General features: G+C 46.0%; 1 protein-coding gene across 2 annotated transcripts in view; it reads right to left on the bottom strand.

Annotated features, from left to right (window-relative positions):
- RPTOR (regulatory associated protein of MTOR complex 1) overlaps positions 1-24587 on the bottom strand; it is a 310827-nt gene that overhangs the window by 61393 nt on the left and 224847 nt on the right. For both annotated transcript variants that reach the window (XM_020875726.2, XM_020875727.2), the window contains exons 11-13: positions 22891-22992; positions 15896-15979; positions 14520-14630 (exon numbers count right to left, since the gene is read on the bottom strand). In XM_020875726.2, the coding sequence (XP_020731385.1) occupies positions 14520-14630; positions 15896-15979; positions 22891-22992 (297 nt within the window). The remainder of the gene's footprint in view (positions 1-14519; positions 14631-15895; positions 15980-22890; positions 22993-24587) is intronic.

Below are 24587 nucleotides of genomic sequence, written 5' to 3'. Positions count from 1 at the left end.
TATTGTTTCCCTCTATTTCTTTTCATTGATCACTGAGGAAGGCTTTCTTATCTTTCCGTGCTATTCTTTGGAACTCTGCATTCAGATGGGTATCACTTTCCTTTTCTTCTTTGCCTTTAGCGTCTCTTCTTTTCTCAGCTATTTGTAAGGCCTCCTCAGACAACCATTTTGCCTTTTTGCATTTCTTTTTCTTGGGCATGGTCTTGATCACTCCCTCCTGTACAGTGTCACGAAGCTCTGTCCATAGTTCTTCAGGCACTTTGTCTATCAGATCTAACCCCTTGAATCTGTTTGTCACTTCCACTGTATAATCATAAGGGATTTGATTTTAAGTCATACGTGAATGGTGTAGTGGTTTTCCCTACTTTCTTCAATTCAAGTCTGAATTTGGCAATAAGGAGTTCATGATCTGAGCCACAGTCATCTCCTGGTCTTGTTTTTGCTGACTGTATAGAGCTTCTCCATCTTCAGCTGCAAAGAATATAATCAGTCTGATTTCGGTATTGACCATCTGGTGATCATCACCCAGATCAGAATGTGATCACATGGGCCAGAGGATCTGCTATTCAAAATCTGCTTTCTTAATGCTCCATCACTGAAGGCAGAGCAGCCCATGGGGCTGGTCCTGTGAGGACCTGGGGCAAACACATCTTCTGTGCCAGGAGTTTGTTTGTGTCCTGCCTTATTCCTATAGTTTGTATTTTAATAAAATGTATTTTTATCATAATTTTAAAGAAAACTTAATAGTAAATAGAGTTCCCATGTGTCCCAAACCCAGTTTCCCCTCTTGTTAATACCTTACATTAACATAGTACAGCTTTGTAAGAAAATGGTGGCCTCCTAGATGACTCAGGTCAACAAGCACTCGCCAGAGCCGCCACTGGACAGTGTCCCCATCTCCACAGTGAACCACACTCGCCCCTTGCCTCCTCAGAGGACCCTCCAACACTAGCAGGAAGGAAGGGATCATCTATAGTCCCCTGCCATGGATTTTCTGGAACAATGAGTTTTTTGGTAAAATAGAATTGTTCAGAATGGCCTCTTCTTAATTTTCTTCCTGGTTAATTGAGGTGGCTGCTTTTCAGAAGCCCTGGGAGTGGGTTTTACTCTGGGAGGAGAGTCAGATCCACCCTCCTGGGGTCCCTGGAGAGCTGTGGGCCAGCAAAGCAGAGACTTCACTCACGTCCCAGGAACTGAGTCTGCCTGTCCTGATGCTGGTTCAGCCCCAAGACCAGCCACCTGGGAGGAGGCCAGGCCCTGCTGGACATGCTCACTGATGACAGGTCAGGTTGCAGCTGGGTTGTGTCTGTCAGTCTGGAGGAGGCAGTTGTTCAGATCCCTGTAGTTGCCAAGAGTGAAGTGAAAAGCCAGAGGAGGGACGCAGGAGGCTGTCGCCTGCCCTCCCCACACAGGCGACTTGGCCCACACTGGCAGATTGGACCGTGTGCTGCTGGTGAGGTGACAGATCGCCCTTTTGCAGGATGAATGGGTGCAGTGACTCAGGCTACAGGGGACTTCCCAATGCATCAGTCTGTCGCCAAGGGCAATTCTGAGACTAGAGGGCTGCGTGATTAATTGTCAGGCTGCATTAATCACCAGCTCTGCAGTACTGATTTCAGTTGGGGGTGGGCGGGTGGTCAGAGGCTGGTCAGCAAGAAAGCACAGCCCACACGGCCAAGTCTCAAAAGTTTTATAAAAGGGCAATCACAGTTTGTGTGGAGCCTGAAATCAAGGCTGGGTTGATTGGCCCAGAAAGCACCAACTCAGGCACCTTTCTTGCCCAGTACTCCTGGGCATGTTCTTTGCACCTGGCAGTGACCCGGGTTCCAGGGTCAGGGACAGGCTGGACCTCAGGAGCACTGATCCAGGGAGGTTTGTTCCCTCCTTGTTTCATGGGGCGGCAGCTAGTGGATGTGACTGGCACACGGTTAGGAACTGGCCTACTTCTTGGTGCACATGTCAGTTCATTTATGCAGTCAGCAAACACTCACTGGGCCTCTGGTAGAAAGGCTGCATTGTGAGTCCTTGTCCTCAAAGAGCTGGAAGTCTAGCAGAGAAGGTAGAAGGTGCAAAGAGCTAACCCAAAGGCAGCGACTCAAATTGGGATCAAAGAGGAAGGCGGGAGGGATGGCTGGGGAGGGAGGGCACTCTGCCTCCAGTGGGAAGTGAGGGTGCCGTGAGCAGAGATGTACACACACGAAGGCAGTAGCAGCAAAGACAGTCCAGTGTGCAAGAGCTCCTGTGCAGGGGAGGAGGCCCTTGGGGTGAGCTTCTTCAGAGACACTGTTCAGTCCTGTCACCCCTGAGTCTGGCACCAGGCAGGGGACCTTGTATGATGTGTCTCAGTGTGACCCTGAGAGATGGTGGTTTTAGGGCCTGGCAGGGATGATATTATTACTAGATCTATGCTATAGAAATATATGAGATGGTTCAAATGAGTCCTAGGAATCGCAGCTGAGTTCTGGGTAATGGGGTGCAGCCCAACAGCAAGGCCCCTCCAGCATGAAGGCAGCTCATTAAGCCTGGAGCAAAATCAGTCCAGAGCAGAGCTGAAGGTCCCAGTGTCAGTGGGTGTGTGCACAAGAACCGACCATCTCTCTGATAGGCTTGAGCAGGTGGAGAATTGAATGGCGAGGTTGTTAGCCGACATTGTCTCTATAGCCGACATTGTCTCTATCAGTTAATACAATTAGACAAGAGAAAGAGACTAAAGACATAAAAATTTTAAAGGTAGAAGCGAAGCCATTAGAGTTTGCAAGTGATATGATTATGTGCCTAGAAAACCCAATGGGATAAATTAAATGGGACTAATAAGAGAACTTAGTGAGGTTAAAGACTTTAATACACAGAAGTCAAAAGAAACAACCAGTTAGAAGATAAATGCAAGGGAAAAAGATAGATGCACCCCCATTTATAAAAGAATCCTAAAACTGGAAATAAACTTGACCTAAAACATGAAAATCCTCTGTGAAGAAATCTTTAAGCATTCCTGGGAATTCCCTGGCAGTCCAGTGGTTAGGGCGCCAAGCTTCCACCGCAGAAGGCATGGGTTTGATCACTAGTCAGAGAACTAAGATTCTGCATGCCACGAGGAGCAGCCAAAAAAAAAGTCCTGAAGAACACAAGAATCAACTTGAACAAGTGAAAGCATCCATGTTCACTTATAGAAGGATTCATCATCATAAATATATCAGTGTTCCTGAATTAATTTAAACTTTAATATAATCTTTTCAAAATCACCAGCAGGATTAACTCTGAAGGCACAGTCATAAAGAGCATTGTGGTGCTGGATTATGAACAAACTAGCCTCCTTAATATATAAAGAGCTCCTTGAAGTCAAGAAAAACACTAACAATCTAATGGTCAGTGGACACAAATCAACAGTTCACAGAAAGCAAAATACAAATGGCCTTTAGATTTATGAAAATGCTCAATCTTTTTCCCAATAAGTACACAGTAAGACTACACTGAAATACCACTTTTCACTTCTCAGATTGGCAAAAATTCAAATATTTTACAGTGTGCTCTGTTGTGAAAATATAGAATGGTAGTATCTGTCAAAATTAGAAATGCATTTACCCTTTGATCTAGCAATGTCATGTTTGGGAGCACAATTTAACAGGTTTATCTGCAGATGTATGAAATAGCATGTAGAAGTTTATTCATGGCAGTAGTGTGTATAATCACAAGGGACTGGTTCAGATCACAGGTCCCAGCACCACAGGAGGCTGGGTATGTGAGCAGTGTTCCTCTGCAGTGGGATATTGTGCATTAGCTGTGAAGATGTAGGAAGCTCTCTGTGAGCCCAAATGGCAAGACCTCCTAGGTGAGGAAATGCAAGAGGCAGACCCCAGGTGGAGGAGGTCGTGTGCTTAAGGAGAGAGCAGTTTGGTCTATATATTCATATTTACTTATGTTTAGTCAAGAGGCTATATAAACTAGTAAGGCAATTAAACATAATGGTGGAAGAGTGGTTTTTTAAGCTTACATTTAATTTAATATTTATTTTCATTTTGACCCAGGTGTCACATTTTCTATGTTAAGATATGATGCACTGACTCCCTGTACCCCTTACAGGGACAGGAGATGGAAAAAAGCTTCTCATTCTATACCTTTCTATGGCATATTGATTTTTGAGCCTTTAAATACACATGGACCACAGCCTTGTCTAACTCAATGAAACTGTGAGCCATGCCATGTAGGGCCACCCAAGACTGACAGGTCATGGTGGAGAGTTCTAACAAAATGTGGTCCACTGGAGAAGGGAGTGGCAAACCACTCTAGTATTCTTGCTGTGAGAACCCCATGAACAGTATGAAAAGGCAAAAAGACAGGACAGTGAAAGAGGGGCTCCCCAGGTCAGTAGGTGCCCAGTATGCTACTGGAGATCAGTGGAGAAATAACCCCAGGAAGAATGAAGGGATGGAGCCAAAGCAAAAACAACACCCAGTTGTGGATGTGACTGGTGATGGAGGTAAAGTCCAATCCTGTAAAGAGCAATATTGCATAGGAACCTGGAATGTTAGGTCCATGAATCAAGGTAAACTGGAAGTAGTCAAACAGGAGATGGCAAGGGTGAACATCGACATTTTAGGAATCACTGAACTAAAATGGACTGGAATGGGTGAATTTAACTCAGATGACCATTATATTTACTACTGTGGGCCAGAATCCCTTAAAAGAAATGGAATAACCCTCATAGTCAACTAAAAGAGTCTAAAATGCAGTACTTGGATGCAGTCTCAAAAACGACAGAATGATCTCTGTTCATTTCCAAGGCAAACCATTCAATATCACATTAATCTAAGTCTATGCCCCAACCAGAAGCTGAAGTTGAACCGTTCTATGAAGACCTGCAAGACCTTCTAGAATTAACACCCAAAAAAGATGTCCTTTTCATTATTGGGGACTGGAATGCAAAAGTAGGGAAGTCAAGAGATAGCTGGAGTAACAGGCAAATTTGGCCTTGGAGTATGGAATGAAGCAGGGCAAAGGCTAATAAACTTTTGCCAGGAGTACAGAATGAAGCAGGGCAAAGGCTAATAGACTTTTGTCAGGAGTACAGAATGAAGCAGGGCAAAGGCCAATAGACTTTTGTCAAGAGAACACACTGGTCATACCAAGTACCCTCTTCCATCAACACAAGAGAAGACTCTACACATGGACCTCACCAGATGGTCAATACCGAAATCAGACTGATTATATTCTTTGCAGCTGAAGATGGAGAAGCTCTATACAGTCAGCAAAAACAAGACCAGGAGATGACTGTGGCTCAGATCATGAACTCCTTATTGCCAAATTCAGACTTGAATTGAAGAAAGTAGGGAAAACCACTACACCATTCACGTATGACTTAAAATCAAATCCCTTACGATTATACAGTGGAAGTGACAAACAGATTCAAGGGGTTAGATCTGATAGACAAAGTGCCTGAAGAACTATGGACAGAGCTTCGTGACACTGTACAGGAGGGAGTGATCAAGACCATGCCCAAGAAAAAGAAATGCAAAAAGGCAAAATGGTTGTCTGAGGAGGCCTTACAAATAGCTGAGAAAAGAAGAGACGCTAAAGGCAAAGAAGAAAAGGAAAGTGATACCCATCTGAATGCAGAGTTCCAAAGAATAGCACGGAAAGATAAGAAAGCCTTCCTCAGTGATCAATGAAAAGAAATAGAGGGAAACAATAGGATGGGAAAGACTAGAGATCTCTTCAAGAAAATTAGAGATACCAAGGGAATATTTCATGCAAAGATGGGCACAATAAAGGACAGAAACAGTATGGACCTAACAGAAGCAGAAGATATCAAGAAGAGGTGGCAACAGTACATGGAAGAACTATACAAAAAAGATCTTCATGACCCAGATAACCACGATGGTGTGATCACTCACCTAGAGCCAGACATCCTGGAATGTGAAGTGAAATGGGCCTTAGGAAGCATCACTACGAACAAAGCTAGTGGAGGAGATGGAATTCCAGTTGAGCTACTTCAAATCCTAAAAGAAGATGCTTTGGAAGTGCTGCTACTCAATATGCCAGCAAATCTGGAAAACTCAGCAGTGGCCACAGGACAGGAAAAGGTCAGTTTTCATTCCAATCCCAAAGAAAGGCAATGCCAATGAATGTTCAAACTACCACACAATTGCACTTATCTCACCCGCTAGCAAAGTAATGCTCAAAGTTCTCCAAGCCACGCTTCAACAGTACGTGAATTGTACACTTCCAGATGTTCAAACTGGATTCAGAAAAGGCAGAGGAACCAGAGATCAAATTGCCAACATCCGTTGGAACATAGAAAAAGCAAGAGTTCCAGAAAAACATCTACTTCTGCTTTATTGACTATGCCAAAGCCTTTGACTGTGTGGATCACAACAAACTGTGGAGAATTCTTCAAGGGATGGGAATACCAGACCACTTTACCTGCCTCCTGAGAAATCTTTATGCAGGTCAAGAAGCAACAGTTACAACCAGACATGGACAATGGACTGGTTCCAAATTGGAAAAGGAATATGTCAAGGCTGTATATTGTCACCTTGCTCATTTAACTTATTTGCAGAGTACATCATGTGAAATGCCAGGGTGGATGAAGCACAAGCTGAAATCAAGGTTGCCAGGAGAAATATCAATAACCTTAGATATGCAGAAGACACCATCCTTATGGCAGAAAGAGAAGAGGAACTAAAGAGCCTAGTGATAAAAGTAAAATAAGAGAGTGAAATAGCTGGCTTAAAACTCAACATTCAAAAAACTAAGATTATGGCATCTGGTTCCATCATTTCATGGCAAATAGATGGGGAAACAATGGAGACAGTGAGAGACTTTATTTTTGGGGGCTCCAAAATCACTGCAGATGGTGACTGCAGCCATGAAATTGAAAGACGCTTGCTCCTTGGAAGAAAAGTTATGACCAACCTAGACAGCATATTAAAAAGCTGAGACATTACTTTGCCAACAAAGTCTGTCTAGTCAAAACTATGAATTTTTCCAGTAGTCGTGTATGCATGTAAGAGTTGGACCATAAAGAAAGCTGAGCGCTGAAGAACTGATGCTTTTGAACTGTGGTGTTGGAGAAGACTCTTGAGAGTCCCTTGGACTGCAAGGAGATCCAACCATTTGATCCTAAAGGAAATCAACCCTGAATATTCATTGGAAGGACTGATGCTGAAGCTCCAATACTTTGGGCACCTGATGCGAAGAACTGACTTATTGGAAAAGAGCCTGATGCTGGGAAAGACTGAAGGCAGGAGAAGAAGGGGACAACAGAGGATGAGATGGTTGAATGGCATCATTGACTTGATGGACATGAGTTTGAGCAAGCTCTGGGAGTTGGTGATGGACAGGAAAGTCTGGTGTGTTGCAGCCCATGGGATCGCAAGGAGTTGGACACAACTGAGCAACTGAACTGAACTGAGTGATGTGAGTCATCTCTGGATGGAAGAGGAAGCTAATCCGCCTCACTTTTTCAACTCTGAGCCGGAAGTGGGGAGATGGAAACAAGAAGGGATACAGGTACAGGAAGAGAGGCTGTGAACATCAGTGAGCTGGGATGACATCACCGCAGCGAGAACAGTACAAGTTTTGAGACTGGGAAGGAGAACTAGCACAGATGTTGGGTAGGGGGAGGGAACGGTTACAGAAATAAAACTCTGCTAATCCCTGATCTGCTTTTTACTCACACAACATGTTTCTTGGGACCAGGAGAGCTGGTACATACAGTGAAGCTCTTTGTGTCCCCAAATCTGGATTTCCTTCATCTATACTGACATACCAGGTTTTTCCAAATTCAGTGACATTGTGTCCTTGGAGTCCCCTGGTGGCACTATAAATAAAAATTTATTAGCTGTAACTAGGGAAGGTCTGCCTGAATTACATATTAACTGTGTTAATGAAAAAAACCTCAATTAACTGGAATCTAGTTTACAGAAATCTTTTACTATCTCCCTTCTCTTGATCTTGTTAATGAGCAGAAAGACAGATGATAACAAACCCTTTGCTGGCCAAGTGATGTCTCTGCCTGATGTATAATCTTTTCAAAATATATTGTTGACTCTGATTTGCTAAATTTTGATTTACAATTTTTGCATTTGTCTTCACCAAGGATACTGATCTGTAGTTTTCTTAATCTGGTTTTTGGTATAAAGGCAAGGCAAATCTCATAGGATGATATGGGAAGATGCTTCTTTGCCATCCATATATTTCTTCATTAACGACTGGGTAGAATTCAACAATGAAGCCAACTGAACCTGGAGCTTTCATTGCAGGAAAGTTTTAAATCACAAATCGAAGTTTAAAACTAGATACAGTGCTATTCAGATTATCTGTCTTCTTAAGGAAGCAGCTTGTGTCATTCAAGGAGTTAATTTCATCAAAGCGATCAAAAACTGTGGCATCAAGTTGTTCATAAATTCCTTCACTATACCTTCAACTTCTCCAGAACCTGTGATGACATGTCTCTCATTCCTGATTTGGGGTTTTATGTCTTTTTTCTGTTCCCGTCTCAGTCTGAGTAGTTACTGATCTGCTCAAAGAATCTAGCCTTCGGTTAAGTGGATTTTCTCTACTATTTTTCTGTTCTCTTTTGCAATGATCTCTGCAGTGGTCGTTTTAAAAATTAATCAATTTGTTTATTTTTGGCCGTGCTGGGTCTTCATTGCTGCACTCAGGCTTTCTCTAGTTGCAGCGAGCAGGTATGAGGGCTTCTCATCGTGGTGGCTTCTCTCGGTGCAGAGCAGGAGCTCTAGAGTATGGGCTCAGTAGTTGCGGCACATGGGTTTACCTGTCCCGTGGCATGTGGGATCTCCCCAGACTGGGGATCAAATCTGTGTCCCCTGCATTGGCAGGCGGGTTCTTAACCACTGGACCACCAGGGAAGTCCCCACAGTGATTTTTACTATTGTCTTTCTCCTACCTACTTTGAGTTTAATCTGCTTTTCTTTCACTAATATCAGGTCCTTTGACCATTTTTAAGTCAGGGTTTTTTTGAGTTGTGAGAGGTCCTTATATTTGACCCCTTAACAGATAGGTGAGTTGCAAATATTTTCTCCCATTCTAAAGGTTGTTTTTTTTTTCATTTTGTTGACTGTTTACTTTGTTATGCAAAAGATTTTAGTTTGATGCAGCCCATTTATTTATTTTATACATAATACTTAGAAATAAATATGATTTAACATATCTATGTTGCTTATAAGTTTATTTATATAACATTTATACTTTAATATTATATATTTTATATATTTATATTGCTTCTTAAAATTTTGTTTTATAATTAAAATATTTTAATAATTTATGTATTTATTATGACAGAGGATGAGATGGTTGGATGGCATCACCGACTCGATGGACATCAGTTTGAGCAAGCTCTGAGAGTCAGTGATGGACAGGGAAGCCTGGTGTGCTGCAGTCCATGGGGTCACAAAAAGTTGGACATGACTAAGCGACTGAACTGAACTGAACCAAATCATTTATTTAAAACTACACAAGTCTCCAAGTGTCCCTGATTTTCTTATTATCTATTCTGATTTTGCATTTGATTCCACTATGGTTGTAGAATACACTGTGTAAGATTCCAGTTCTTTTAAATGTGTCCTGGTTTCTATGACACAGGACGAGGTCCATCATGGTGTACATCGCCGGCACGAGGAAAGAACGAGTGGTCTGCAGTCATATGAAGCGCTGTCCAGCTGGTTGGATGGCCCTGTTCAAGTGTTTGAGAGAACGTCCTTGGTTCCACTTCTACTTGTTCTGTCATTTACTGAAAAGAGAATGCTGGATTCTCCAGGTGTAATCATGGATTATTTACCGCTACCCCACAGTTCCACCAGTTTTCATTTTAAGTGTTTTGAAATACTGTTATTAGGTGAATAAACATTTAGACTGTACTGTTCTCATGATGGGTGGACTCCTTTAGCATTAGCAAACAACTCTGTGTTCCTGGTAATATTCTATGCCCTGAAACCTACTTTGACATATTAATAGGGGCAGTCTCACCTTCTTTGCTTAGTGGTAACACATGTTTTTGCTTTTAATCTATTTGCATCTTATATTGAAAATACATTTCTTTTAAGAGCATATAATTAAAAAAAAAATCCAATTTGACAGTCTCTGCCCTATAATTGGGTATTTAGACTATTTATATTTTGATTATTTATATATATATGGTTATGCTTAAATCTATTGTCTTGTTAACATTTTTGGTATTTATCTCATCTATTCTTTGTTTTCTTTCCCTCCTTTTCTTTTTTCTTTCATGTTACTTGTATATATTTACGATTTCATTTTATCTCCTTTGTTGGCTAATTGGCTATAGTTTAAAACTTTAGTGATAACTTCAAGGTTTACGGACTACACGTTATCACAGTTCACCTTCAGACGATATTTTATCACTTCAAAGAAGTATGAGAACCTAACAACAATATTTCCTCAATTTCTCTCCTCCCAACCTTTTTGCTATTGTTAGCATACATTTGGGCTTTACATATGTTACAGGCTCCATAGTACACTGTTATTATTTTTTGATTAAACAGTCAATTATCTTTTAAAGAGATTTTAAAAGCAAGGATAAGAAAAAAAACACCCACATATTTATCTATGGAGCACTCCCTGGTGCTCTGAACTCCTTCGTGTCCATGAATGTTTCCTCCTGGTATTATTTTCCTTCTGCTCGAATGGCTTTCTCTAACATTTCCTGTACTGTGGATCTACTAGTGACGAACTCTTTCAGTTTTACATGTCTTTAAAAGTCCTTATTTTTCCTCCATTTTTACAAGATATTTTCAGTGGGTCAGAATTCTACATTCAGTTTTTCTTCCATGATGTTAAAGATGCAGTCCCATTGTTTTCCTGCTGTCACAGTTTCTGACAAGTGATCCACTATCATCCTTAGCTTCTCTGTTTCCTTTCTTATCCACTGCTTTTGAATTTTAAATTTGTTGTTTTTTAAGCAATTTTGATTATCAGGTGCCTTGGTGTAGTTTTCTTCATGTTTCTCGTATTTGGGGTTTGTTGGGTTTCCTGGATCTGCAGGTTTATAGTTTTCATCAAATTTGAAAATTTCTTAGCCATTATTTCTTCAGGTTTTTTTTTCTGCCAGCCCCCTGTAGGGGCTCCCAATATATGTATAGTTAGTCACCTGCAGTTGTCCCACAGCTCAAGGATACGCCTTTAGTTTTATAAAAGGTTTTCTCACTGTGCTTCATCTTGGAGAGTTTTTATTACCATGCCTTTAAGTTCACTAATTTTTCTTCTGCAAAGTTTAATTGGTTGTTATCCCATACTTTTCATGTCACATATCAGAGTTTTCATTTCTAGAAGTTTGAGCTGGGTCCTTTTAATATCTTCCATGTCTCAGTGGAGCTTTTTTATGTGGAACAGACTTCTAATGACTTAATGTCCTTGTCTGCTAATTCGAACACCTGTGAGAGTTCAGAAATTCCCCTCTCATTTTGGATGATATTTTCCTGCTTCTTCATACATCTGGTAATTTTTGATGGTAATAGTGAGTGTAGAGTAAATGTTGTATGGGTAATTTGGGAAGAGACCCTCTGGGGCTTCCCGATGGCTCAGGGGTAAAGAATCTGCCTGCAATGCAGGAGACACAGGTCATACAGGTTTGACCCCTGGGAAGATCCCCTGGAGGAGGAAATGGCGACTCACTTCGACTCACTTCAGTATTCTTGCCTGAAAAAAGCCCAAACCCCAGAGGAGTCTGGTGGGCTACAGATCACAGGGTCGCAATGGACACAGCTACGCACACACCTCTGGGACCCGATTCCTTGGAGATGACGGGGCACTGAGACCACAAGGGCTCTCTCAGTGTCCGGAGACAAGCCTGCATTGAAGTGCCCCACAGGGTACACTCCTGCTTCAGCCAAATGGCACACGGCCCTTCTGAGCCTGTAACGCTTTCTAGAATTTCCCTCTTTCCTTCTTCCCAGACTGAGCCTACTTTCTCTAAGGCTGAGGTAATTCCTGCTTCCTGAATCCTTTAGGAGCCCCTCACACAACGGCATGTAGTGTGTACTCAACATATGCCTGTGGGGTGAGAGGAGGCCCCAGACTCACCCCTCAGCTGGGAATGCAGTCAGAGTGGGGCCCATACCTTCTCCACTCCTGGGGAAGAGCCCTGAGAGTGGGCAGTTCCCCAGCACAGGGACAGCTGAGAGTGCTGGGGTGCTGGGACGCCTCACCCGTGCCTCTGTGCAGGTTCCTTCACCCCAAGGTGGGCATCCCTGTCACGAACAACATGTCTTCTGACCCTCATGGTGGCCACGTCAAGGAGCCACTCCAGGAGCTCTGAGATTTGCGGGAGGCACACAGCATGTGAGTACTCAGAGGCCAGATGCCAGCTGGGTAAGGGAGAAGCAAATTCCCAGAAACACATGGAACTTTAATCTCTCAGAAACTCGAACCAGGGTAATCATGAAAAGGGAGGATAAAGTAAACGACGCTCAGTCTCAACTGGAAATGTTGAAAACGTTTCCTAGTGGGATGACTGCCTTTAAATAAACAGGTGCAACAAGCTGGTTAAGGCGCTAAGCCATAGGATGGTCCCAGCACCTGCAGGCATTTACAAGTACACTGCAGGCTAGGGCATTTCCAGCTGGGCCCGGAAACAGCTCCTCAAGCATTATTAAACGTGTAATTCCTCCAGCATCGAGCAGACATGAACGTAGGCTCCAAGACAGCCTTACAGTACTGCAGCATCTGTGCTGTCGACAAGCCCTCCCATGTTCGGCTCCAGAGACAACCAGGCCCCTGGAGACAAATGTAACCAAGAGGCAGTTTCAAACCAGATCCCTTGTTCTGAAATAGGATGACCAACTGTAAATTCCATGAGAACTCAGCAGCAAAGTGCGGTTCTGAAGGGTCATCTACTTCCACATAAAGAAAAAAGATTAAAAGCAATAGCCACTCTGAAGACTAAAAATAAAGACACTCTCTATTTCCAGGTGCTAAAAGCTACTAAAATACTGATGAGTACAAGAAATGCAGTTGACTGAACATGTTCTGGAGCACTGGTGGCCCTGAGGAGCAGGTTCAGGTGGCCGACCACCACCTTCATGGGCTGGGGTGGAAGGGGGCATTTTTTCTGTCCCTCTCCCCACACTGGGCTTCATGTCCTGGTAGTCTCGCCCTTTGATGCATCCAGAACCTTTGCACATGGTCCCTAATGGCAAGAACAGTGCCAGTGAACTTTTCAACATGTGACATAGATTACAAAGGTATTGAAGTGGGAGAGAAACAAGGTTCTGAAATAACTTCCCCAGAAAAGCCCTTTTCTTTATGTGGTAGCTTGGCTCTTTAGTTAAATTTGATGAAGGGCAAAGTAGAAATGACCAAAAAGGTACAGTTTCCTGGGCCCCAAGGCCAGGCTTTCAGATCGGCAACAAAAGGCAGAGGCAGGCTGGGTAGAAATGAGGTTTTATCGCTACTCCCTTCATGCTAAAATTTCTAAAACTGCTTTACACACTGTGGTCCTGATATCTGCAACCATATTGCAGGAAGCATTATTACCACAACTTTACAGAGACGCATGTGATGGCTGGGGGAGGTGAAAATGGCTGGCTTAAGAAGTCGATGGGAACAAGCTGCATCACCAGTGGTCCCGCGAATGCTCCCTGCACTGCACCCCACCCCACCACTGTCACATGACCAGCCCTCCCATCACATGGCTTCAAACTCGAGAACCCACCTGGCCCTCCTGTCACCTTGGCATCCCTACCCTGGCCCTTCTTGCCCACTGGTTCTCACCTACGTGGCCACCCCCACTCCCTCTGGATGTGAATTCATGTAGCAGCCGGGTCAGTGGCCCCCTCCCAACTGGGTTAACGTTATAATCTCTGTTACACTGAGACACACAAATGCAGCCCTGCCCGTAAGATTTCCCCTCTTTTTGAAACATCACCCTCGTAATAAGTAGGTGTGTGTATTCACAGCAGAGGGTTTGGTCCTTAGGGGAGAGTGTTGAGGGCAGGGACAGCTGAGACCTGTAACACCTTTGGCCTTCAGCACAATTCTGAGTACAAGGCCCTGCCAAAGACTTCAGCAGTGGACATGTGACTGCAGGCCTGCTGGTGTGAGGACAGGGGTGGGAAGGTGCTTACTGGGAGTAGAGCTGGAGACGTGGGCTGGGTAGTTACAGCTGAGAAGTGACTAGCACTATAGCCCGAGCCTTACAGGTGACAGCTGGGGCCTCCATGGGACTGTTGCTAGGGTCAGGGCAGGGGATGGAAAAGCATCAACTGGTTGAGGAGACCAGTCAACAGGGAATCGGGCAGGGTCACTCACTGGCTGGAGGGGTGGTCATGGGTCGGGAAGGGGCAGCACACAGAGACAACAGGTGAGCCGAGGGCCAGTGTGACAGACCATGACTGGGGCCGGGGAAGCAATGCCTTTCCTGGGAGGGAGGGAGGCCATGGAGGCACGAGGCCAGGAGGAGGGAGCATGGACAGCAGTGCCAGGCCCCCCGACCCACTCTCAGCAGCTCTCCTGTGACGGTGGGGGGGGAGACAGACATTACTCACACTGTCCACGGCGAGGATCTTGGCCCAGATGAAGACAAGGAGAGGCCGCAGCTCTCTGGCTGAGCTCTGGAGCAGCTTCAGCACGTAGGGGAAGATGCCCACAGACAGTGCCTATGAGAGAGAACATGTGAGCCCCACTCTGGAGGGAGCAAAGCACATGGCGTCCTCAGCACGGACAGAGCTGTGAGGGGCAGGGCTGTCCTCCCTGACCTCCAGTTCTTCTCCTGGAAGTGACCCAGGCCTGCCTGCTTGGGCTGCACCAGTACACGCAGACCACAGGGTAAGAGACACGCCAGGCCTCTACCCGAGTCTACCCACGACGATTCACACACAGACTCCCTGCTGGCTCCTGGGAGTGGAAGTGGGCCAGCGAGGAGTGCTCCTGTAGTCTTTCTATCTTTTAGGATTTCCCTCTTCTCCTTGCTGAACTATCAATTATCACTCTTGGTTGACAATATATAATGAAACAACTTACATACATCAGTGGAGGTAAAACAACATGCTGAGCTCTCATGTGCCCATCACCCAGCTTCAACGCTGTCAAACCAAAGGGTGCGGTATCCTGGCTGGCCCCGCCCACTGTACTCGCCTGAATGTTCTGAGGCCCCCCCTTAGGTATCACACGGTGTCATTTGTAAACACTTAGTGTTTCTCTCTAAAAAAATAAAGTCTCTTTTATTAAAATATGACCACATACCATTACCACACCTAGAAAATGAACAGTTACAATTATGCTTTAATAATATAAATCATTCAGTTCATGTAAACTTTCTGTTTCATGAATATTAATTTTTCAAATTCCAACTTTCAAACTTTCATTTCCAAACAGAGCCCCATAAGGTCCACACTCTGCAGCTGGTGGTGGGTCTCCTGAATCCCCTTTTATCTCTAGGTCCCTCTTGATCTCTTTCCCTTGTGATCTTTATAGTGAAAAACTGGGTCACTTTTGACTCTACTTTTTCTAGCATTTTGTTTACTTCTCTGTAGAATGAATGATAGAAAAGTGTTTTACAGTTGTGCCTAAAACCAGAGTGAAAGGACGGTGAGTGAGGCTTCACAGGCTGCTTAAAGGAGAACAGGCACCACGTGTGGCCAGTACCCAGCTCAGAGGCTGCCAGCTTCCTGGTGTGACAGGGGTGAGCCCCTCCCTAGAGATGTTCTTAAAGGACACCTTCTGTCCCACAAAGGTGATGCCTAACAGCAGACGGGAAAGGGCCCCCGACAACATGACAATGACGGGGCAAAGAGAGGTCGATGCGGGCCCTGCGGGTTTAACGGCCACCCCCACAGTCATGTTTAGCTGTATGGTCAAGGACCCTTGATTCCTCAGTTGGTGCCCCCTCCACTCCTCCCCTGCTGATGCAGAAAGCACGCACCAGACTCACTGCCCAGGGACCCAGGTCCAGAAATCTTCCCAGCAAGTCCAGGGCTCTCAGCCGGTGTACTTGGCTCAGCAGCACCTGGAAGGGAGAAGAGGCAGCGTCACTGCAAGGTGCCCCCGTGACCCTGGATGAGCATCCCAGGGAGCTGTTTACCCAGGTCGGCGGGCCCCCTTTCTCTATGGCTCACACTTTGCACAGGCTGGGAACACTCCATTTCTTCACTAACAGGTAAATGACGTGCGCACTGCAGGAACTATTAGAACAGACACTTTCTAATGGTGTTTAAGAAAATACTCACTGATGACATTGGTCTATTCACTTCTAGGTGCTGTTCTCTAGGTATAATGTCCCCTGTTTGTTCTAAATTCAATGATACTATTGTATTTCTCATCTCCTTGATAAGTAAATGATACACTGTCAGTCTTATTCCACAACCCTGGATATGTTTGATCATATCACTGCCAATGGCAGTACAGAAGTGCATTTCTGTAAATGTGCATAATTCATTTAAACAATCTCCCCGTTGCTAGATTTTTAAATTATTAATACATTTTTGTTATTGTAAAAATGCTATGATAAAAACACTAACAGGTACATCTCTGCACATTTACATGGTTTTCTCCCCTCCTTCCTCCTAGGATAAACCTGAGAAGTAAAATTAGAGGGTCAGAGCACCCACACTTACATCACCAGATTGCCCTCCAGCTGAACACACTTGCCCAGCTGCCCACCTGCCAAGGCTCAGCTGGTTACCAGGCAGCAGGACATATTTGCTCTGGCACTCACAGGTTACGCGGGCTTGGGCACATAACTTCTCGGAACTTTAATTTCCTAATTCATAACACAAGACTCAACCACGAGGGATTTATTAAATATCAAATTAAAAGCTCCCAGGAAAATATTAGCCCATGTTACACTATTTGCCAACATGACAGTTAATAATAAAATGCTCTTTTAATTTGAATTTCCTTGATTATAAGTGAGGCTGAATATTTTTTCATAGGTTAATTGGCTATTTCTCTAGTAAACCAGCCAGGCATGTCCTTATTTTCCTACTTAAATGTTTGACTTTTTCCTTTTCATATGAAAGGATTCTTTTTAAATGAAAAAGAGCAACCTCTGCCACATGTTTTTCTTTTTTCCTGTGGTATATCAAAGCTTTAAGCTTTAATGGAGTCATTTATATTGACTTCTCTCATGGTATTAACATGGGGATTACGTGTACAGAGTCCCGTGATGCAGAGCCCTTCTGCCCACTGCTGTTCCCAGCCATCAGGTGTGGGGCACCTACTGTGGTCCCAGACATCCAAAGTGGGTATGGCGTACCTAGTTTGTACGGACATGGTGCAGGGGGTGACTGGGAACAGCACGAGCCCTCCTGTCACAGCAGGAGCCGAGACAGACATTCTGCATCCACACCACAATAACCACCGTGATGATGAACAGATGACCAGGGACAGCCACTCCCTACTCGGGGTCTGAAGGCTTTCCCTTCCAGTGGGCGAAGCGTGGGGTTCCTGGGCTTCAGGTAGAGGGGCTGGTGAAGCAGGGTGTCTGAGGGGAAGTGGGGTGTCTGAGGAAGTCAGGCAGGCAGGCTGACAGGGAGGCTCCAGAGTCAGCTGAACCTGCAGACCAAGCTAAGGGCTTCAGCTTTTCTTCAGAAGAGCAGCAGAGGGGCCCATCCAATGTGCTTGCTGTGGGCAACAGGCTGGCAGGAGGCTGACTGGAAGGGTGGGATGGGTGGATTTGACCGCGGCCAAGACTGATGAGGAGAAACAGATTCCAAGACAGTCAGCAGGCATGACCCAGAGCCTGCTGGTGGAGGGGGAAGGTGGGTGAGAGAAAGGAGCTGCTGGAAGATAAGGTTTGGAATGCGGCAAGAGAAAAGGCAGGACAGGACAGGCTGGCCAGCCTGGGGCGGTCTGCCAAGGGGGAAGCTGGGTGGAGCAACTGGTGAGGGATGGGACAGGAGGCAAGAGAGGGGACAGGAGGTTTTAACCACATACCTGCTGGGGGTGGCAGGCAGGATCAGCAGCAGGACTCAGGAAGCAAACCTTCTGGCGGCAGGAATGTGGCCAGTGGTGGAGGGACTGAACAGGGGGTGAGGAAATGGTGCCACCAGAGCAGTGGTTTGAGAGGCGCCCCTCTGAGGGCCAAACACAGGCATGTGGGAAGAGGCTGAGGGTGCAAGGATTCAGCAGATGGGGGACAGAGGAGGTAGCAAGAGAGGCTGGAGGGAGTGGAAAGAGGGGAGGGGTCCCGGCAGCAAGAGGCTCCCGAGGAGGGGTTCCTGATAGGGAGGCTGGGGAGCTTCCCCACATGGGTGCGTGGCCTGTGGCTGCAGTGGAACCGAGAGCAGGCGTGTCCACCCGGCAGGCAGCCCAGGGGTCAGGGAGGTGGAGGTGCCTGGGTTCAGCTACTGAAATGTTTTCTCCCACCGGTTTGGAGCCTGTTTCCACGTCACTCTTTGGAGGCAGATGCTTAAGTGGTTCGTTTTTTGTTTGGAGAAGTTAAGATTCTCTGATAAAGAAGCTGGTGGGAGAGGTTATGTGGGGACTGCTCACAGGGGCCTATCTGAAAGGGACCTGATCCCTCTGCATGTTTAACTAGTGGGTTATCATATGCCACCATGGCAGAAAGGCAGGTGTGGAGGGCAAGGTTAGATAGTGGGAAGGTGCGGGATTTGGAGTCAAGCTGACCTGACTCTCTTACTTCCTGACAGTGTGGCGTAAACCACTACCTTTGGACACTTCAGTTTCATCATGGAGAAGAATGGAGATGATAACATCTAATTTACAGAATTAAATGAGATGCAGCCTGTCTGATGATTGTTACTGTTTCTGTGATGTTACAGCATGATGATTGTTACATTCAGCACAGGATGGCTCCACCTCTCAGAAGAGATTTGACTGACTATTTGTTTATTTGTTTATTACTGTGCTGGGTGGCTTATGGGATCTTAGTTCCCCGATCAGAGACTGAACATGGGCTCTGGCAGTGAAAGTGCCAAGTGCCAACCCTTGGAGCACCAGGGCATTCCCTATTTTGTTTTGTAAAGAAAGTGGAACTGCCGGAGGTTCAAGTTTCTAGGGCAAGCAGAACCTTTCATTATTAGGTTTGTGAAAGGAGGTGTAATTCATCAAAAATCAAAGACATCAAACACATCTAGCACTTGTAAAGATTCTGTTTTCTGATTCCCTTTGTTATTTAAAACACTGTCAACTTGAATAAAGCTCTGGATTTTCAAGTAAATAGCAGAGCAATTTGCAGTGGAAGAAATGGCAACGTGGGCCAAGAAACCTAACCCGTTGGTAGTTTGTATTGCTTATTTCTCATGTGCACTAACCAGCAGTAAAAGCTCTCCATTACAACGTCTTATTTACAGATGGCAAAAGTAAAATGGAAATCGTCACCATCACTACTGCAACTCCATCTCTTCCGACTCTGCTGTCCACATTGATGAAACATACATTAAAGCACCAATAGACAACTCACTTGTCTCAGAGACTCAAAGACCGTTAGCAATGCAGGATTTTGTGCTGTGGGTATTGATGTTTTGTTGGAAAATAAACAGCATCAATAATGAGCCCTGGGGAAAATGTCAGGTACTGGCTTTTCTAAACGTTACCCCTTCCTTCCAATTCCTTCTGCTGATTTACATTTTAAAACAAAATTGAGGGCCAATATAAATTAAAATTACTTTTTTAAAAAAAAGAACTGGCTTTTGTTTGTTTGTTTGTATTTGCTCTTAAAAAAAGAAATTCCTGTTTCAATGTGCTTCAGTCCCTGGGGAAATTACAGAGATAAATGTTGGAGAACTAAATTAGTTACTAGGATTTCTTTCTGTCTGTGGCAACCCAAACTAAAGATTAGTGGTGGTGACATCCACACTGAAACTAAAACAGAGCTGATAGGGCAACTAATGTTCATGCACCTTGCACACAAAAGGCACACGCACACTCAAGGCTTCTGGGCTGAGACACTGGCTCAAGCAGCTTCTGAAAATCCAGATTCTCAAGCTCTAGTTCTGGCCTGGTGCACCCAGGAATCTGATGATCAGAGATCCTGATCATAACTCAATGACCCTACATTACCCAATGTAGGTAATATGTGTAGTAATAATAGTCCACTTACTATCCTGCTGCCATCCAATAATAATGCTGTACTTTCAGACCAAAAATTCTCTTTGTAGATGATGCCATGAAAGCCAACAGGGTTTCCTAATGAAATGCCCATACTGACTTCGTGGAAAGGTCCTAACACGGAATCTTGTAAAATTCCTCTCTTTTCCACAACACTGATTCTTCCTACTCTAACTTGGGCTTGTTTGTACACGGGCCACCAAGGGAGGGCAGACAGTAATGTCGAGTCCAGGCAGGGCTGTCAGACCATGAGATCACAGGGCCAGGCCTTGCGGTGCTGCATGGCTCGAGAATCTTCCTTCCCATCCTTGATTTATATTTTTAAAAGGTGAAAAAGGACATCAGGGCTGGTCAGGAAAAGTGTAGATTCATGCTTACATCTACACAAGGGGCTGTAAATCTGCTGCCCTAGGGGACAGTTCATTTTATTCCAATGGTCCTCAGTGAATGCCTCTGAATTTTCGGGTGGACAAAATGCTTGCTGGTGGTGGAAAAAGTAGCAGGGATTGGAAAAGCTGTAATGTCTCTGTATTAAAATTCTCTCTCCGAATGTTGAAATAAATACATACATGTACAGGATGTGCTGACTATTTCAAATCATTAGGGAAATACCAAAATTACCTAATAAATTATGTTGGGATGACTAGATAATTATCTGGAGGAAAGGTGGATTAAAAACAAATTAAACAAAATAAAATTCTCTTTCTTTTCAGCAACATTTCTGAATTGCCAAGGTTCTGGGGATAAGTGATAGATGATGGGGCCAGGGTTCTGGCAAAATAACTGAATTAAAGAGAAAGAAGCGGATACCACGGGCTGCCCCAAATGAAGCAAGGGCTCCTTTGCACTGTGTTGGGTTTTCTTGTTAAGTAAAGGTTCCTGCACTGATCTAGGCAGGGCATAGCCCAGACAGAACCCCCAGAATGATGAGGAAACTATGATTTAAGTTTGATGGAAGACTGCACAGAAGATGCCCCTTTTCTTTCAGTTATTCCCTCATTTTGGTATTAGCAAGTTGGCTCTTCTCTTTTCCTGGGGGAATGTGGGTTGTAAATGGGATGTTAAAGAAAAAGTCAACAGGGGGCCTTTTACAATAAGGTTGTTTGCCTGGCTGGTTGCAAAGTGCTGGGCAGTGTGTCCTTGCTTGGAAAGGTTTTATCCATCCCATTATTGAAATAATAGAAAGGTCAGTGGAGACCAGCCACAGTCTCCTCTTCTGAAAATTTGGGGGACCCTAGTTGCTAGGGAGCTCAGCACACCCAATCAGCCACTGCCATTCCAAAGCCCTGCCTGTTGGCCTTCCACTTGATGAGAACTCGTTGGCTCCTGCCAAATAGACAGTGTTCTTTGTTGTGGTGTTATTGTTGCTTTTTTGGTTTTGTTTTGAAAATCTGTTGATAGCTCACCCTGCGAACTCAGGATAGTCTTAAACTAATCTAGAAGCACATATGAGGAATACCAATAATTTCTGCATTCTTTTCATAATGTCAGAAAAGCAGCAGCCATAATACATTAAAAACACCAAAATATCTCCAGGGAAGGATCCTGGCCAACAGCTTGTCCCAGCTGATTATCAAGCCGCGAGGACAGGCTGCGTGTTGGCATTTCACAACTGCACACCCTGCTCTCACTGCTTGCTGTCTGGGTCCTGCACATAGTCCTGAGTCCGCTGAGATGTCAGTTCTGTTGCAGGCAGACAACTTTCCCAGGCCGCCATGCAGTAGGCACAGAGTGGGAGAGCAGACCATGTGGGGAGGGGGCCCGCCACACTCCATGTGGGCCAGAGATCAGCTCAGAACACACGCCTGGCCCACTGAAGACAGACAGTGCTTCTGTGTGATGTGGTCAGTGGCCTGGTGAGAAAGTGGAGCCCTCCTGGGGTGGGGGGGAGGAGGGGCAAGGCCTTGTCCTCAGGCAGGTGGACAATTAGGCAAAGCAACCTAAGCAGCTTTCTGGGGGAGGAGGTGATGGTCCTCCCAGCCAGCTCTCAGATTTTAAGACCCTGCTTCCTAACTGGGTGAGGATGTAAATGCCCACCCTTTCTGCTGCTGGCCCGGCCCCTCCCACAACTGCCCACAGTTCTTACCCAAGGTTCAACTGCCCCATCCCCACTGCACACAACTTTTTCCAGGTCCTAAAGTGAATTATCAGGCCTTGGTGTCTATACTGACAGTGGTTTTAAATCTCATTTGACACTATCTCAGAGTAAAACAGCCTTGCTTACATCACAGTCTGGTCCCTACACCTGCCCCATAAATATACATTACCTGAAACAAAAGTTCTGTGAAAACTCCTACCTGTGATGAACTTTGGTATTTTGCCATCTCAGTAACCCAAAACTTAGCTGGGCGAGACCCACAGAACTGACCTCCCAAACCATTCGTGGGGCACCAACTGCCGCGAGAATAGTGACACAAGCCACGTGGTGACTGCACTTGACAGCCCATAGCACCCTCGGGCACAGCCCCCCAGAAACGACCAACCCATAGGTGCTGACGGCCTGCGTGTGTAATCTGCTCAGTCTCTCCCCTTTTCCCTGCGGCTGATGTGCATCTCACATCCTTCCAAACAGAAGGGGTGCTGACACCACGAACAGTTCTGGAACAGAGTGTGCTGACAGCAGCTCTGGGGGGCAGAGGAGAGAGCGGCTGAGAACCTAGAACAGTGTTCAGTTGAGGGAGGGGACAGTGATTCCGCCGGGGGAGCCACGGAGGAGCAAGGACTCCTCAGCTACAAAGCATGGGGCCGTCACACACGCAGCCCCGACAAGCCAGTCCCCTCGCTGGGAGGCCGCAGGCTTCTCTGGCTCCCTCCCCGGGACAACCTGGTCCACCTGCAGACACTCACCTGTAAGACAATAGGAAGCTGCTCGGGCGGGTTCCTGTTCTCCACGCCCATCGTGAGCCACACCTGGAAGGCGGTCAGCTGCTCAGCAAAGAAGGGGCTGTGCTGTGGGACAAGCAAGGTGGGTCAGTCAGGGACACCCTTCTTCACCTGGCTCTGCCTACACATACCCCCCATCATCAACTCAGTCATGTGTCTGAGAGGCCCCAACTCTGCTCAGCTACCACCTAGGCGAAAGCCCGCAGGGCCAGGCCATGGCAGAGGAGGTGGTGAGATGTGGTCAGGCTGGGATGTTTCATACAGCAGAGTCAGATTGGGTGTGGGTAAGAGAAGGGTTGTGGTTAGGTTAATGCTGGGGCTCAGGACTAAACAGGCTTCCTTGGTGGCTCAGTTGGTAAAGAATTCCCCTGCAGTGCAGGAGACCTGAGTTCTCCTGGGTGGGGAAGCTCCCCTGGAGAAGGAAATGGCAACCCACTCCAGTACTTTTGCCTGGGAAATCCCATGGACAGAGGAGCCTGGTGGGCTACAGTCCATGGAGTCGCAAGAGTTAGAGACAACTTAGTGATCAAATCACCACCACCATGGATCTAAACACCAGAAAATGTGGTGCCATGACTTGAGGTGACTTGGTGACTAAACCACCACCACCACAGGTCTAACCACCAGGAAATGCGGTCCTGTGACCTGAAGTGGGAAGACTGAAAGCAGCATGTTTCGGAGAAGCACGTGGGAAACCCAACTTGGATGCATTGTGTTTAAGGTGCCTCCTGGACACCCGAGTGAGACATCAGGGGGGTGGGGTGGGAGGGGGAGAATGGTCTACACGGGCTTGCAGTTCAGGACATGGGTCTGGGTTGGAGAGACAGATCCATTTATAATGTGATGAAGAGTGGGGACCCCGGGCTGAGCCCTGGAGCAACCCAAGAGCAAGAGGCCAAGGAGGTGGAGACACTAGGGAAAGGCTTGCAGAGGGAGCAGGAGCAGGCAGCAGCCAGGATACCAGGGAAGAATGATTTAGTGGAAGGCTGTGGTTGGCACCGTCATGTTATGATGTGGAGTGTCAGGCAGGACCAAGATCCAGGACTGACCACGACATGAGGGCCCTGAAGACTGACTACTAAAAATGTTATGGGGGCCGTGGTAGTGGGCAGAAGCACAACTGGACTAGGTTCAAACAGAAGGGAAGATGATTTAGAGACTCAAGAATAGTTCTTTGCAGGAATCTGGCTGCAAAGGGGAAGGGATTGGATAGGATCATGTGACCAGGCATTTCTTTCTAAAGGTGGGAGAAAAGGGCGTATTTGTAAGAGGGGGAATTGCTGATGGAGGAGGAGGTGCTGGCGAGAGCCCTGGTGGGTAGGCACCAGGGAGCAGGAGCCCTCTGGGAGCCGGCAACGGGACACAGATAGGCGGGGATGCAGGGATGAAATGGGCGTGGAGGGACTGAGAGGCTCCCTCTATCGCTCCTGTCTCTCAGCGAGGTGGGAAAGGGAGCAGGTGCCATGGACAGAGGGCAGAGAGGGGATAGGAAGGAATGAAGGGGACACATCTGGGCAGCTGCCAGGCAGCATTTAAGGCCCCTGGAGGGCAGTCGCAAAAGCAGGTTACAGTGGGCTTCCCCAGCCTAACAGCGGGGGTGCAGAGCGTGGCTTGTCCTCTCGAAAGTCCTGCAGAAGGAACAACTTTGGTGGTGATGACGG

This window comes from Odocoileus virginianus, chromosome 17 (assembly GCF_023699985.2).
Source record: "Odocoileus virginianus isolate 20LAN1187 ecotype Illinois chromosome 17, Ovbor_1.2, whole genome shotgun sequence".
Lineage (NCBI taxonomy): Eukaryota > Metazoa > Chordata > Mammalia > Artiodactyla > Cervidae > Odocoileus > Odocoileus virginianus.
Note: the sequence above shows the minus strand (reverse complement) of the source record. Positions and strands in the feature narration are given on the sequence as shown.